The sequence below is a fragment of the Triticum aestivum genome, chromosome 5B (assembly GCF_018294505.1).
Source record: "Triticum aestivum cultivar Chinese Spring chromosome 5B, IWGSC CS RefSeq v2.1, whole genome shotgun sequence".
Lineage (NCBI taxonomy): Eukaryota > Viridiplantae > Streptophyta > Magnoliopsida > Poales > Poaceae > Triticum > Triticum aestivum.
In genome coordinates, this window is record NC_057807.1 from 483,806,288 (window position 1) to 483,820,093 (window position 13,806).

Consider the following 13,806-nt stretch of genomic DNA (forward strand, 5'->3'; position numbering starts at 1 on the left):
ATTGATAATTATTTCGTATAAACACATGCAAGTACATACGAGTATCCGCTTAATGGTGAGAAAAAATTGTGATGCATCCACATTCTAATTTTAGGTAGTTCATTGTCAATAAAGCCTATATTTGAAATCATATGCTGGCCATTTGGGGCACGATAAGTTTAGCAAAAACTAGAGTGGCATGCACATGTGAATATTGTTCCAAGTTTCAAGCTTCTTATTTACATTCCTCTAAGTGTGGTGGGAAATTTGTTAGCATGTTCCCCACAATATACCGGGGGTGCGCATTAGGCGATTCGAAGGAGTTTACTGTACATAGAAGTAATTTGTGGTTGTGCGAGTTAAACTACCTATCTTCTGTTTTTTACCTTATATAACAAGGATGTCATCATGTGACAAAAACTTTCATCTCATTTTTTATGTGCAAGAGTTTTGTGAAGAGGCCCACTTGGACTGCAGAATTCCTATAGGCTTTATAATCGAGATCCAAGATTTTTTTATCCTTTTCTGTTTGACCATTTCTTTGATCAAAAGAATGAGTATGTGATGCCATTTCTTATGAATTCAAGAGGCATTACTGTTCCAACATATTCAAAGCACATATTCTGACTGTAGTTTGGTAGTCTGGAGCAAGATTTCTCGCAATACTCGAAAGAAAACCTCCTCGATGACTGCTCGTTAGAAGAAATCCGACAACATTGTGGTCTCTCCTAAAGTTGGAATTATCACTCGCGGCAGCATGTCAAACATAAATGATATGGCTTCCTTGGAAACAAATCACACTACAGTTCCAAGAGGTATCTTTCTTACTTTCATGTTGCAAATATGAAGATAATTCTAATGAAAATATTGCATATAAATTAATCTTTTGTCACATATGATGAAATACCAGGACATTGTGTGACACCTACCTTCGAAATAACTGTGCAGTCGGATGAGGGGCTTAATCTGTCTGTGGATCTAAATTCCACTCCATCAGCGTACACTAAAATATATTCACAACAACTTGGGGATGTTTCTAGAGAGGCTCAACTTGAAGCTCCAACAGAAAATGCAGAGGTAGAAGAAATGGCTGTGGAAGACAATATAGGTTGTGGTGACATGTTACCACCAGTTCCTAGAGGGGCATAATTTAAAGCCCAGGTAGAAAATGAAGAGAGGGAAGAAGTTTTGATGGAAGAAGAAATAGGTTGTAATGACAAGTTGATAGTTACTGAAGGGACCCAACTTACCCTTAGCAGGGACAAACATGAATCCCCTGTGAAAACTGAACTAGTGGCTCAAGAAGTAGTAATGGAAGAAGATATAGGTTGTGACGATAATTTGCCAGGTTCAAATCAAGTGCTGATCTCACATGCCAATCAAGATGTTGGCTTTACAAATCATTCCCCTGATGAGGTCTTGAACCACACAAGCTCAACGCTACCATTTATTGGTTCGGTAATTTCATTGAACCATTTATAGTACTATTCTTTTCCCATTTGATTCTACTATATACTTTACTTCCTTTCATCGAAGAAATATTGTCTTGGGTACTTTTTTAATCCATTTTTGATACTGCCGCAATAGTCCATGTTTCTTTTCACCAAACTGAACATTTACTTGTTACTCCCTCTGATCCAACATAAGTGTAACTTTAATTCAAACCTGCTGACACTTATTATGAATCGGAGGGAGTACTAATAAAATGAAAAAGTTTAGCCTTTCATTGTTTCTTCCCTTCTTTGAGTCCGATAGTATTGCAAATTGCTTACTAGGTGTTGTTGTTGTTTGATCACTCTTATCTTTTTGTTGTGAGTTTCAAATTGTTTTCATTTTCTTGTTTAACAAGTAGGTCTCGGTCAGCAAAAGAGTGCATCATCCTGCCATTAGAAAAAAATAAAAATAAAAAAACAGAAATGAGACATGATTTTGGTAGGAATTAATCATCTTCATGATATATAGACCGTATATGGTAAAAGAACGCGTGTGTGCTTGTGCCTCGCTTCCACGCGCTCGCACAACACTGGCCATCTTTGTCCAATTGTCCTCTTTCCACTTTCTTCCATTCCCTTCACAAGTGAGCGCGTTCCCTTGATCCTAATTAACCCACCTAGCTAGGCACCCAACCGCCGCAGCGAGCCCGCAGAACCCTAGCTAGGTATTGGTGATCGAGGCATAATCATTTAACCCCCGGACATGGCGAAGATGGTAACGGAGATGAAGGGAGTGACTCCGTGGGCACAGGAGCAGCCCGGCATGGCCACAGAGAAGCAACTCATCGACGTGCAGGAGGTGACTGGATCACACAGACACATAGTTCTTTTTGGTTGGATAGTTGGTAGATCTGATCGTGGTTTACGCAAACACTCATATTGCTTGGCTTTGGCTGCTCTAGCGGATAGATCGGACAGAGTTAATTCTTGTTGTTGGGCTGCACTAGTCAATCTAAATCTGATTGTGGTAGGGGATCGATAGATCTGAGATGAATCAGACATAGAAATGCTCTCACGCGGCTAGTTTGATTTGATGATTACTCGATCGTGCGACTATGGGAGGTCCTCGGCGTCCGAATTTTGCCGCTGCAGCTTTGCTCGAATGCATCCTAGTTGGTCTTCTGATGCGTCCTGTTGGTGGCGGCTGTCCGAGCATACCCTCCGCAAGTGGTGGCGGCGAGGCACCGACGAGTAGGAAGCAAGGATGCGTCGGGTGCAGGAGGAAGAAGGTGGTGGTCCTAAAAGATATATATTATACTCCCTCCGTCCCGAACTACTTGTCGTAGAAATGTATGTATTTAGAGCTAAAAAATGTCTAGGTACATCCATTCTTGCGACAAGTAATTTGGGACAGAGGGAGTACTATGAAATATATTATTTGTACACTAGGAAAATGGCTAGTACTAAAAGATATATACATAAATAAATATTTGTAAGATTTTAAAGCAAAAAATGTATACTTATGGAAACTTTCTATGCACAATATTTACAAACTTCCAAAAATTCCTAGTCCGTCGGGTAGACAACTAGTGTAGTCTTCCAAAGTGGAAATCACGCGCTCGCAGAGAAACAGGCATTCAAGCCCTGCCATTTCTGTCTTTCGCTTCGCCCTCTCCTCGTACAAAGGCCGAAAACCCACCGGCAGGGTAGGTGTAGCCACCCAGCCGCCGCACTTGGCCCCCAAAAACCCTAGCAAGAGAGGCTGAATCGTATGGGGCGGAAAAAGAGGAGGGAGTTAAAGATGGTGACGAAGTTGAAGGGAGTGACGCCGCGGGCGCAGGAGCAGCGCGGCACGGCCCCGGAGCTCGTCGCCGTGCCAGAGGTGAGTGGAGCACGTCTTGCCTGGCTGCTAGCTATAGGTCGTCGACGGAGCTCTTTGCTGTTATTTGTTGCGCCCCCTGGTAAATCTGAATCCGATCTGATCGTGGTATAGGGGGGCGCATCTCGCATGCACATACGGGTAAGGGGTCGATCGGAAGGGACAGATGTGGGGATTTCGCCGCCGCGGTTTTTCTTGACTGCGCCCTAGTTGGTCGTATCCGCCTTCGTTGAGTTGAGGGTGGCGAGCGGTGAGGGTAGGAAGCGTGGGGACACGTCGGGTGCAGGACGAAGAAGATGGTGGGTGGCGTTGCTCATGCCGTCATGCGCTGGGGACGAATCGGGCGTGAACCCAAGCAGCTATGGCTGGACGAATCGGGGTGAGATTCTGCTGGATCGCTAGCTAGCTAGATTGCATCTGGTTAATTTTCCCTCTGGTACTCGCACCAAGATCAAGCGACTTCCAAGCAATAAATCGACCAAAACTGATTCTGTAGTAGTAGTGTAGTACTAATCGCCCCACCGCTAGATGTGATAGATTTTTTCCTTTCTAGGATTGATGCGTCCCAGATGTGATAGATTTTTTCCTTTTTTAGGAATGAGATGTGATAGTTTTTCTAAAACGCTATAAAAGGTTCGATTTGCCACGGTAAAAAAATCTGACATCTGATTTGTAGCGGGATCCTAGTCTTTTGAGGGGTCAAAATGTGATAGTTTAGGGGGTCGTTAAAATGATGTGTTGTGTTAATTGTGTAGTGGTCGGTCTCGATGCGCATTGGAGGCCCAACCCAGAACATATGCTCTTTCCTTGTGTGTACCGGGATTGCTCCCGCCTCGAAATAAAAATAAAGAAAATGTTAGCTAGGCGATGGAGATATGGTGGCAGCGGCGAAGCCTAGTCTCACCCCCATGCGGCAGTAGAGAAGGCGCATCGCATCGGAGGATGGCCGGAGCCGATCAGAAGCATGGGCGCACGCAGGCATACGTCAGGGCGACGGTACAAAACTGGGCCTAGGGATACAGTATAGGCAACCACAACAAGCAGAAACCCCTCCCTTCTTAGTTCGTGTAACTCTCTTTTTAATAACTACGATATGCAGTAATTTTTATTTTGCTATGTCAAACTGTACTTGTTCATTCCCTGCAAAAAAAAACTATACTTATTCATATACTTGCAGAAATGGGAGAGGCCATCTCGGTCATACTATTTCTTAAATGATGCAACCATAAGAATGTACAACTGAAATGTTTAACTATTTTCTGCTTGAGTAGTTGTTAAAAATTATCTGTTGGTTGCATCTACCTACGATATAGTGATCATAACATTTTTTTTGGTGACCAAATAGCGACCATAAGTTAGGCAAGTCTTGTTTTTTTGTGTGTGGGAAGTCCTGGCTAATATTGTTGGCTTTTGATCGCTTGATAAATTCACCAGAGAGCAGCAGCATACATACGTGCAAGCTAGCTAGCTAGCAGTCACCTTGATTGATGAACAGTGGCCAAGCACATGCACAGATACTTCAGTTACGCTACTAGAATCTGGTTTTGTCCCGAGTTATTCTAGTAGTGCCTTATTATCTCTCTCTCTCCATTTTAGGTTGTTGCACTATTCATTTTTGTTTTTCCTATGCACTTGATATTATTGTGAGTAATATAGACCTAGGTCATTTGAATAAATGGTTGTATCAGGAACCACGTATTGATGTTGAAATGAAGGATGGTGCATTGGAACGCCAAATCATGAAAGCGCCTAAGTCAGGTTGCGATCGCAAGACAGCTTGTTTTCCCTATTATTGGTTATTGGTCCTCCAACTTTTTAACCTATGTGTTCTTAATTTCATTGAAGGTGGCGTCACTGAGAATAGCAATGATCAGATTCGTGATTCCGTGGTAGAGATTAAGAAAATACGGGATTCTATTGTATGTTATATGTCTTCTCTTTTGTTTCAGGAAAAAAATGATGCTTGTGTTTCTTATATTTTGTTCTAGTTGAGAATCTTATGTAAATTCATCCCCTCTTTGTTTCAGCTTCGTAAGGAATTCATACTTCAAGATGGAAGTGCTCAATGTGATATGGACATTCATAAAATTAAGATGGACATTCAGAAAATTAAGACTGGTATTCTACCATTTTACACATCTAAACATCGTTAGATTGATAATCACTTCTAGAATTGTCATTGTTTTGTGGCAAACATTGTGGGCATGTTTTGCTGGGAGCCATATATTTCCCAAAGTTCTGTGTTAAACTGTCGTGTTCCTCACTTTAAACTGTGGACAAATCGTCTGTTAGAAGTGTGGCATATTTTGGCAAGAAGTTATTTCTATATGAGTTCATAGTTTAAAATCGCCGGCGAACAGAAATTGCGGCATGGATTTGGCCACGATGAGTAAGGAAGGAATGCTGCAATCTCCGGCAATTTCCCATGCCATGCAGATAGCGCAGCCGTTTCAGATTCGTGATAGCGCCGCTATTGCGGCAGTGTCACCCATGATTTTAATTTATGTATGAGTTCCACATTTCCATTACTCATCATGTTTAAACCTTATGCAGAAAAGAAGATGACAAAAGAAGTGTTGTCAACAATGGAGAAATATAAGGAACCTAGCTCAAATATAATGAAAGTTGCCAATCTAATTTTCTCTGGCGATGATGGGAAAACCAAGAGCACTAATAGAATGGAATTGAAATTTAAGGAGGCACTCGCACAACGCGATAAATGCATGGTAAGAAACTTCGCGCTGCACTGATGCATTAAAATTTTAAATGCCATCTGTACCTTTGACACTTGTCAATGCAGGAGCTTAATGATATCTGCTGTGATTGCGATTGGATGGCCCCTAGATACACAGTACTACCTTCACTAGCAGATGGTGTCTCTAAATACCTTTACTCTTATCTCTTTAATTTTCCAAATGGACAAGCATTGAGTTCTTGGACCATATAGGCACAATAATAAGAATTTCATAGAAATGGGTCTTGTGCCACGTACTTTCTGATTAGCGTTTGTTGAATCCAATCCGTGTAGCACCCCTTGGGCTAAAGAGTTTTCAAAAGGTCATATCTCTAAACCACTTGTCTGTGCTCTATTCAAGTGTTAGGTTTATTAAACATCACGGTTCGGTCCATGGTTACCAAAGACATGTGTCGCGCCGTTGTCGGATCTATTAGAGATCACCTCTACTCATTGCATTGCATTCCACTTGTCAAGAACTGAATAGGTTTCCAGCTAGCAAAAACCAGAACTGCTGTTTGATTTAGTTTACTCTGTACATTCGGTTTACATGGTTCGGTTTATACGTTTTTTCGGTTTGTACGATATTAATACTTTGGTAAATATGGTATGAAATTTAGATACGGTTCGGTTTCAATATATACCAAATTATTTTGGTATGGTTTCGGTATATACCATAAAACCAAAGTTGACGCGAATTTGAAAATGACATATAATAGTTTGTAAATTTATGACTCAAAACACATATCTTTTTTATACAAAGAGTATATAACTATATGCGACTGTATATGCATGCATGGATTGGATGGTTATGGACATGCTTAGCATTCTTATTAAGAGAAATATGATTCGTTACAAGAAAATTGGATGCGCTTAACATGAAATCTAGTTTATGTACAAAAAAGGACTACTCTATGGTTGTTCTCCCCAAGAAATATACATATTTTTTTTACTTCGGTTTATTCGGTAAACCATACGGTTTTTTGGTATATACCATAAAATCTAGAATTCAAAACGATATAAAAAGTTCATACCATACCGAAATCATAAACCATAAAAAATTAATGGTTCGGTTTGGTTTAGTTTTGGTTCAGTTTTAAAATGTACAGGGTGAGATTTAGTGTGACATTATTTTCTGAGCACTTATCCACCAGTTACTCTCCTATCTTTTCAGGAATGCATGTCGGCGAAGTACGTTTGAAATGCCCTGATTTTGAGATGAGCATCACTAGCGATCCTAGTCCAACCCCACATGATGCGAGGTGCTCTGCAGCTGCCAATATGACATTGGAGCTTGGCAAGAAGGTGGAGGACAAAGAACATCATGATAACTGATGCAAAGTTGCTAGCTGGGAACTAGCAGGTGCTGGGGCCAATATTACCAAAGAGTGAAATAAATCAACTTAGCTATTTGTTGTTGTGATGTATGAACGACTTAATGATTTGTGTTGTGCGAGTTTGTACTGTATTGCATTGTGGCACATGTGTGCCAACCATGTGCTCAAACGAATTATTTTTACCATTATTTTATTGAATTTTTCTTTGTTTTGGGAACTCATTCAAACTTGCTTTTGGGTGGAATTTCAATTATGTGCATATGATTGGGTTGCATTTTCCCAAAATTATAGCACCTTTTTGGAACGTTGCTTATTGTTCTAATTTAGAAATTGTATTCCTGTTTACTTGCTAGGTTTTGCGAGTGAGGCATTTTGGAGCTTGAATTTTTCTAAATATTAAAAACCATAGTTCAAAGTCTGAAAAAGTCATAGATTTCTATACATATATTCATATGAATGCATTCTACAAGTGTAAAACGTTTCATGATGAAATACGTTAACATTTGAGCCACACAAAATGGAAAATTTATGAATTTTCAATAAAGAACAATGTATGTACTATTCATAGCTATCGAAGTTATGAATTTGTTTTTTGGTAGTTCACATGTTAACATATATCACCATTAAACTTTGCATACATGTAGAATATATCGATATAAACATGTGGAGTTATTTTTAGAAAAAATTGGAAGTCCAAATTGTGAATTTTGATCTTTTCAAATAAAAAGACAAACAAGCTCAATACAGCCCAAGCTCTGAAATGAACTTCCGAGGTTTTGCATCCTTTCTCGTTAACAGTGAAGTACACCAATATTTGTTATATCTATCCAAATATGTTATTCCCACTGCCTGTGGGAGCTCTCTAAGGTGGGCCAGAAAATTTCCTATTGTTTATTTAATAAAGTATAACCATATTACTATATTAGTGGTGAAATGGCCGACCAGGAGCACTATAGACAAACCACCTTAACAATGATGACCATATGAGTATGTTAACTATCCGAAAAAATATAAGTATGTGAATTATTAATTGTAATCATAGATTAAAATCGCGGGAGAAACGATTTCGTGACGGCCTCTCCCAGCAGCTATAGCGGCAGCCATAGCGTTTGACAAGAAACTAATCTCCAATTTGGCGGTTGTGGAGTTCTGCATGAGTTACCACTTGCTTATATTTTTATCCTTTCATAATTCAAACTGACTCTTTTCCTTCTCTGTGGTGAAATTCCAACTAACCCTCCAGGTATATTTTCCCCTCAGGCATCACAAGAGATGGCTTAATGAGAAAATAGGACCAGATGCTGCAAATAGTGAACATGACTTTACAAGGAAGATACTTGCTATGGATGCTAAAAACTACCATGCTTGGTCCCATAGGCAGGTATGCAGTATCTCCTTTTGATGTTCAGTACAAGTTGGATGTTTGTATCCTTTAAGCTTGTTACTTCTCGCTTGGCTGTTGTACTAAGCAATTTTAGTACCAGGAGAATATTGGGTATAATAATGTAATTGATTTGCTATAATTGATGCAGTGGGTTCTTCAAGCATTGGGTGGATGGGAGAGTGAACTGCAGTACTGCAACCAGCTTCTTGAGGAAGATGTCTTCCATAACTCAGCTTGGAATCAGGTCATTTGCTTGTCCTTCTTTGGATGCTTTCTTGTGTATTTTCGATATGCCATTTCACTTCAGATTCTTCACCATCGGGTAGAGTTTCATGGATCATCGTGCATTAATTTCATCAAAACAGTATTGCAATCTCCATTCTTGTCCTTGATTTATTAACTTTTTATTGATCGTGGTTTTACCTCGTAACCAACTTCTTCCTTGCGAGTGCCTTTTTCTACTGATGAGGAATTAAGGCCAAATATTCATAATTATACTGAAGTATGTTTTTTTGTTGTTGCAACGGAGATACCTTGTGGTAACACGATCACCAATTCTTAGGGGCCTTGCGGCAATGCGCGACTCAGAAGTAGATTACACAGTTGAGGCCATTATGGTGAACCCTCAGAATGAAAGCCCCTGGAGATACCTCAGAGGTTTATATAAGGATGATAACAATTTGCTGGTGGCTGATAATCGCATTTCTGATGCTTGCCACAAAGTCCTGAATAAGGATTGGACATGCGTATTTGCTTTGAGCTTCCTGCTTGATCTTCTTCGCATGGGTTTGCAGCCTTCAAATGATCTTAAAGGAACCATCGAAGCAATGGAGAACTCTGATCCTGAAACGGGACATGCTGATATTGCAGTAGTTGTCTGCTCAGTCCTGCAGAAATGTGATCCCCTGCGGATAAACTACTGGTCATGGTACCAGACCACTCTTTCTTCTTAGACATTTGAAAATTCAGCTGAAGATAGTTTTAGCAGCATGATGTAAACTCAATCGAAGGGGTTGACGCAGTGTATGAAAAACCTTTCCTGTGATCTTGGCGCGGAGCAAAATTTGTACTGATTTTACCGGGAAAAATCAATCAATGACAGCATGCCCAACAATGTCTTGTGTGAATATGTTACTGCCTGATATTCACATGTTAGCAGAATGATAATAAACAACCAAACTCCAATGAGCAGATTGTTACAGTAACGGCCACTGGTGGTGTGAAAATCCTGAAATCTGCTTCAGTCACTTTGCCTTGTTTACAGTTGAGTCTGTTGTTGTGATCTGTACCTAATGCATGTACACGATCATAAAATTATTAGTTTTTGTACCAATGTGTGCTCGATGTAATCATCCTGTATTCCCTCCTTCCAAAATACGAGTCATATATATTAGTTTTGTCTTAATTTGAACTTACATGAACACCTACAATACCCAATCAATATCAGTAGATGCACCTGTTTTTGTGGTGTATTTATTTGGTATTGTAAATGCTGGTATTCCTCTTTTTTTGCCGAACTTTTATGATTGACTTAAAGACAACTAATACGACTTATATTTGGGACGGCGGAATCATGCTCTGCACATGTTTTCACTCATGTACTCACACATTATTGTCAGTTTATATTTTGTTTCCCTATGTTTTAGACACATTTATTGGAACTTGTTTGGGTGGTGGGTTCCATTTTCCCAAGTTTATAGCACCTTTTTGTTTTTTTTGTTAATTCAATGACGAATTTTTCCTTGTCTCACTAGGTTTTCTGGCTCTTATCATTGACTACACCATATACTTCCTCCTTTTCTTTTTTACTATGCATATTAGATTTCTCTAAAGTTAAATTCGTAAAGTTCTTCCAAATTTAAAATAAAAAATATCAGGATTTACAACATCAAATAAATATGATCTGAACATATAGGAAGGAACATATATTCCATGATGGATTTGATTATATTAATTTTGTATTGCAAATGTTATTAATATAAATTTGATCCAACTTTGAAGAGTTCAACTTTAGACAACGGTGTAAAAAGAAAAGAAATAGAGGGAGTATTGTAACTGTTCTTGCACCCTCATGGGAGGCTGCCATAGTGCCACTGCTCTTCTCGAAGTGAAGCACATCATCACCTTTCCTTATTGTGGGACCTTGTAGCAGTTTTTGTCGAGAAATGAGTTGTTTGGATTAAGGAGCTAGGTGATTCTAGTTTCTCCTGGTAGCTTTTTCGAGCCTTCGGTTTCCCTTTAAATTTAATCAGAGATTATATATCCAATTGTGATTCATGTGAACATACTTTTGTTTTCTTAATCAAATAATACTAGGGGATGTGCATATCATGAGGTCCCCTAAACTATTCCTCTCTACATATATTCTAAGCTGGCACCAATAAAAGATTCCTAATCAAGGCAGCGAAAAAACAGAACGAAGAAGGGAAGTAAAACATGACTTTCTTGTGCTTCCAACAAACAAACGCGCTTTCCCTCTCTAAAAAGGAAATAACAAACGCGCCCCCCATATCATATCTTATATACTACCACCGGGTGGTAGTTACCATCATATCTTATATACTAGCATGTCGTAGTATATATATTACTTTATCATTCTATGTATATTCTTATACTATATCTAAGATTTTGCAAAGTGAGTTAAATGAATAAAATGCATGTGAGTCCATGGATTTTAGTATAATTTTGAAAATACCTTCATATCGGTATGTATAAAACAATTTAATAAAAACTATTTCATTACTACCATGTGTAGTGTTTCCCGCAACCACACCTTAGTACACATCTAACCCTCTACCACGAGTCAAAGAACATCTAACTCTACTCTTGGATCCATCAACTCACTATGTTAGGTTCTAGATATTTGGGGATCCACAACCATACATGTCTTCAATCTAACAAGTCATATACAGTTCCTACATCCCTTGTAAAAGGTCTTAGAGTGTCTCGTACAATCTATCCTGACTATAGTAGCTAGGAACCATAGCAAGAGTTGAAGTTATAGCAGTGTGTTCTCGATTTGGTAGTGAACTCTCAAGGATGTGATAATCACAAGAAAGTTCCATTTGTTAAGTCTTGCCATTGTCATCTTGTTTCTTCGGAGTTGTGCTCCTAGATTTAGCAGATTGGTTGTGTATGTACGTAGTGGCTAAAGTTGATGGTTCTCTATTCTAACCTTTTATTTCCATATGGTATTTGGTTTGCTCAAGTTCCAATGGTAAATGATAAAATTGCTGCATTCTTATAATTTTCGTGAATACTTAAACAAAATACATGTCAGTAGATTTATAGACGTTTTCACACAACATATATGTCATGGCCATTTGGTGTCTTCATACTTTGCCATTGTCCATATGATTTCTATTGATAATTATTTCGTATAAACACATGCAAGTACATACCAGTATCCGCTTAATGGTAAGAAAAAATTGTGATGCATCCACATTCTAATTTTAGGTAGTTCGTTGTTAATACATCCTATATTTGAAGACATATGCTGGCCATTTGGGCCAGGACAAGTTTAGCAAAAACTAGAGTGGCGTGCACATGTGAATATTGTTCCAAGTTTCAAGCTTCTTATTTACATTCCTCTAAGTGTGGTGGAAAATTTGTTAGCATGTTCCCCACAATATACCGGGGGTGCGCATTAGGCGATTCGAAGGAGTTTACTGTACATAGAAGTAATTTGTGGTTGTGCGAGTTAAACTACCTATCTTGTGTTTTTACCTTATATAACAAGGATGTCATCATGTGACAAAAACTTTCATCTCATTTTTTATGTGCAAGAGTTTTGTGAAGAGGCCCACTTGGACTGCAGAATTCCTATAGGCTTTATAATCGAGATCCAAGATTTTTTTATCCTTTTCCGTTTGACCATTTCTTTGAATCAAAAGAATGAGTATGTGATGCCATTTCTTATGAATTCAAGAGGCATTACTGTTCCAACATATTCAAAGCACATATTCTGACTATAGTTTGGTAGTCTGGAGCAAGATTTCTCGCAATATTCGGAAGAAAACCTCCTCGATGACTGCTCGTCAGAAGAAATCCGACAACATTGTGGTCTCTCCTAAAGTTGGAATTATCACTCGCGGCAGAATGTCAAACGTAAATGATATGGCTTCCTTGGAAACAAATCACACTACAGTTCCAAGAGGTATCTTTCTTACTTTCATGTTGCAACTATGAAGATAATTCTAATGAAAATATTGCATATAAATTAATCTTTTGTCACATATGATGAAATACCAGGACATTGTGTGACACCTACCTTCGAAATAACCGTGCAGTCGGATGAGGGGCTTAATCTTTCTGTGGATCTAAACTCCACTCAATCAGAGTACACTAAAATATATTCACAACAACTTGGGGATGTTTCTAGAGAGGCTCAACTTGAAGCTCCAACAGAAAATGCAGAGGTAGAAGAAATGGCTGTGGAAGACAATATAGGTTGTGGCGACATGTTACCACCAGTTCCTAGAGGGGAAGAATTTAAAGCCCAGGTAGAAAATGAAGAGAGGAAAGAAGTTTCGATGGAAGAAGAAATAGGTTGTGCTGACAAGTTGATAGTTACTGAAGGGACCCAACTTACCCTTAGCAGGGACAAACATGAATCCCCTATGAAAACTGAACTAGTCGCTCAAGAAGTAGTAATGGAAGAAGATATAGGTTGTGACGATAATTTGCCAGGTTGAAATCAAGTGCTGATCTCACATGCCAATCAAGATGCTGGCTTTACAAATCATTCTCCTAATGAGGTCTTGAACCACACAAGCTCAATGCTACCATCTATTGGTTCGGTAATTTCATTGAACCATTTATAGTACTATTTTTTCCATTTGATTCTACTATATACTTTACTTCCTTTCATCGAAGAAATATCGTCTTGGGTACTTTTTTTGATCCATTTTTGATACTGCCGCAACACTGCATGTTTCTTTTCACCAAACTAAATATTTACTTGTTACTCCCTTTGATCCAACATAAGTGTAGCTTTAATTCAAACCTGCTGACACTTATTATGAATCAGAGGGAGTACTAATAAAATGAAAAAGTTTAGC

General features: G+C 38.9%; 1 protein-coding gene and 1 long non-coding RNA gene across 2 annotated transcripts; both read left to right on the forward strand.

Annotated features, from left to right (window-relative positions):
* The first annotated feature begins 5,134 nt into the window (after positions 1-5,134).
* LOC123116550 (uncharacterized) lies at positions 5,135-5,994 on the forward strand. The gene is made up of 3 exons (XR_006457112.1): positions 5,135-5,210; positions 5,319-5,409; positions 5,845-5,994. It is a non-coding gene; the product is annotated as an uncharacterized lncRNA (long non-coding RNA).
* Positions 5,995-7,201: 1,207 nt separating this feature from the next.
* On the forward strand, positions 7,202-9,860 carry LOC123114911 (protein farnesyltransferase/geranylgeranyltransferase type-1 subunit alpha-like). The gene is made up of 4 exons (XM_044536279.1): positions 7,202-7,216; positions 8,606-8,743; positions 8,895-8,990; positions 9,250-9,860. Exons 1-4 carry the CDS (start codon positions 7,202-7,204, stop codon positions 9,697-9,699), a joined length of 699 nt encoding a protein of 232 aa, XP_044392214.1. The 3' UTR covers positions 9,700-9,860.
* Positions 9,861-13,806: the final 3,946 nt, after the last annotated feature.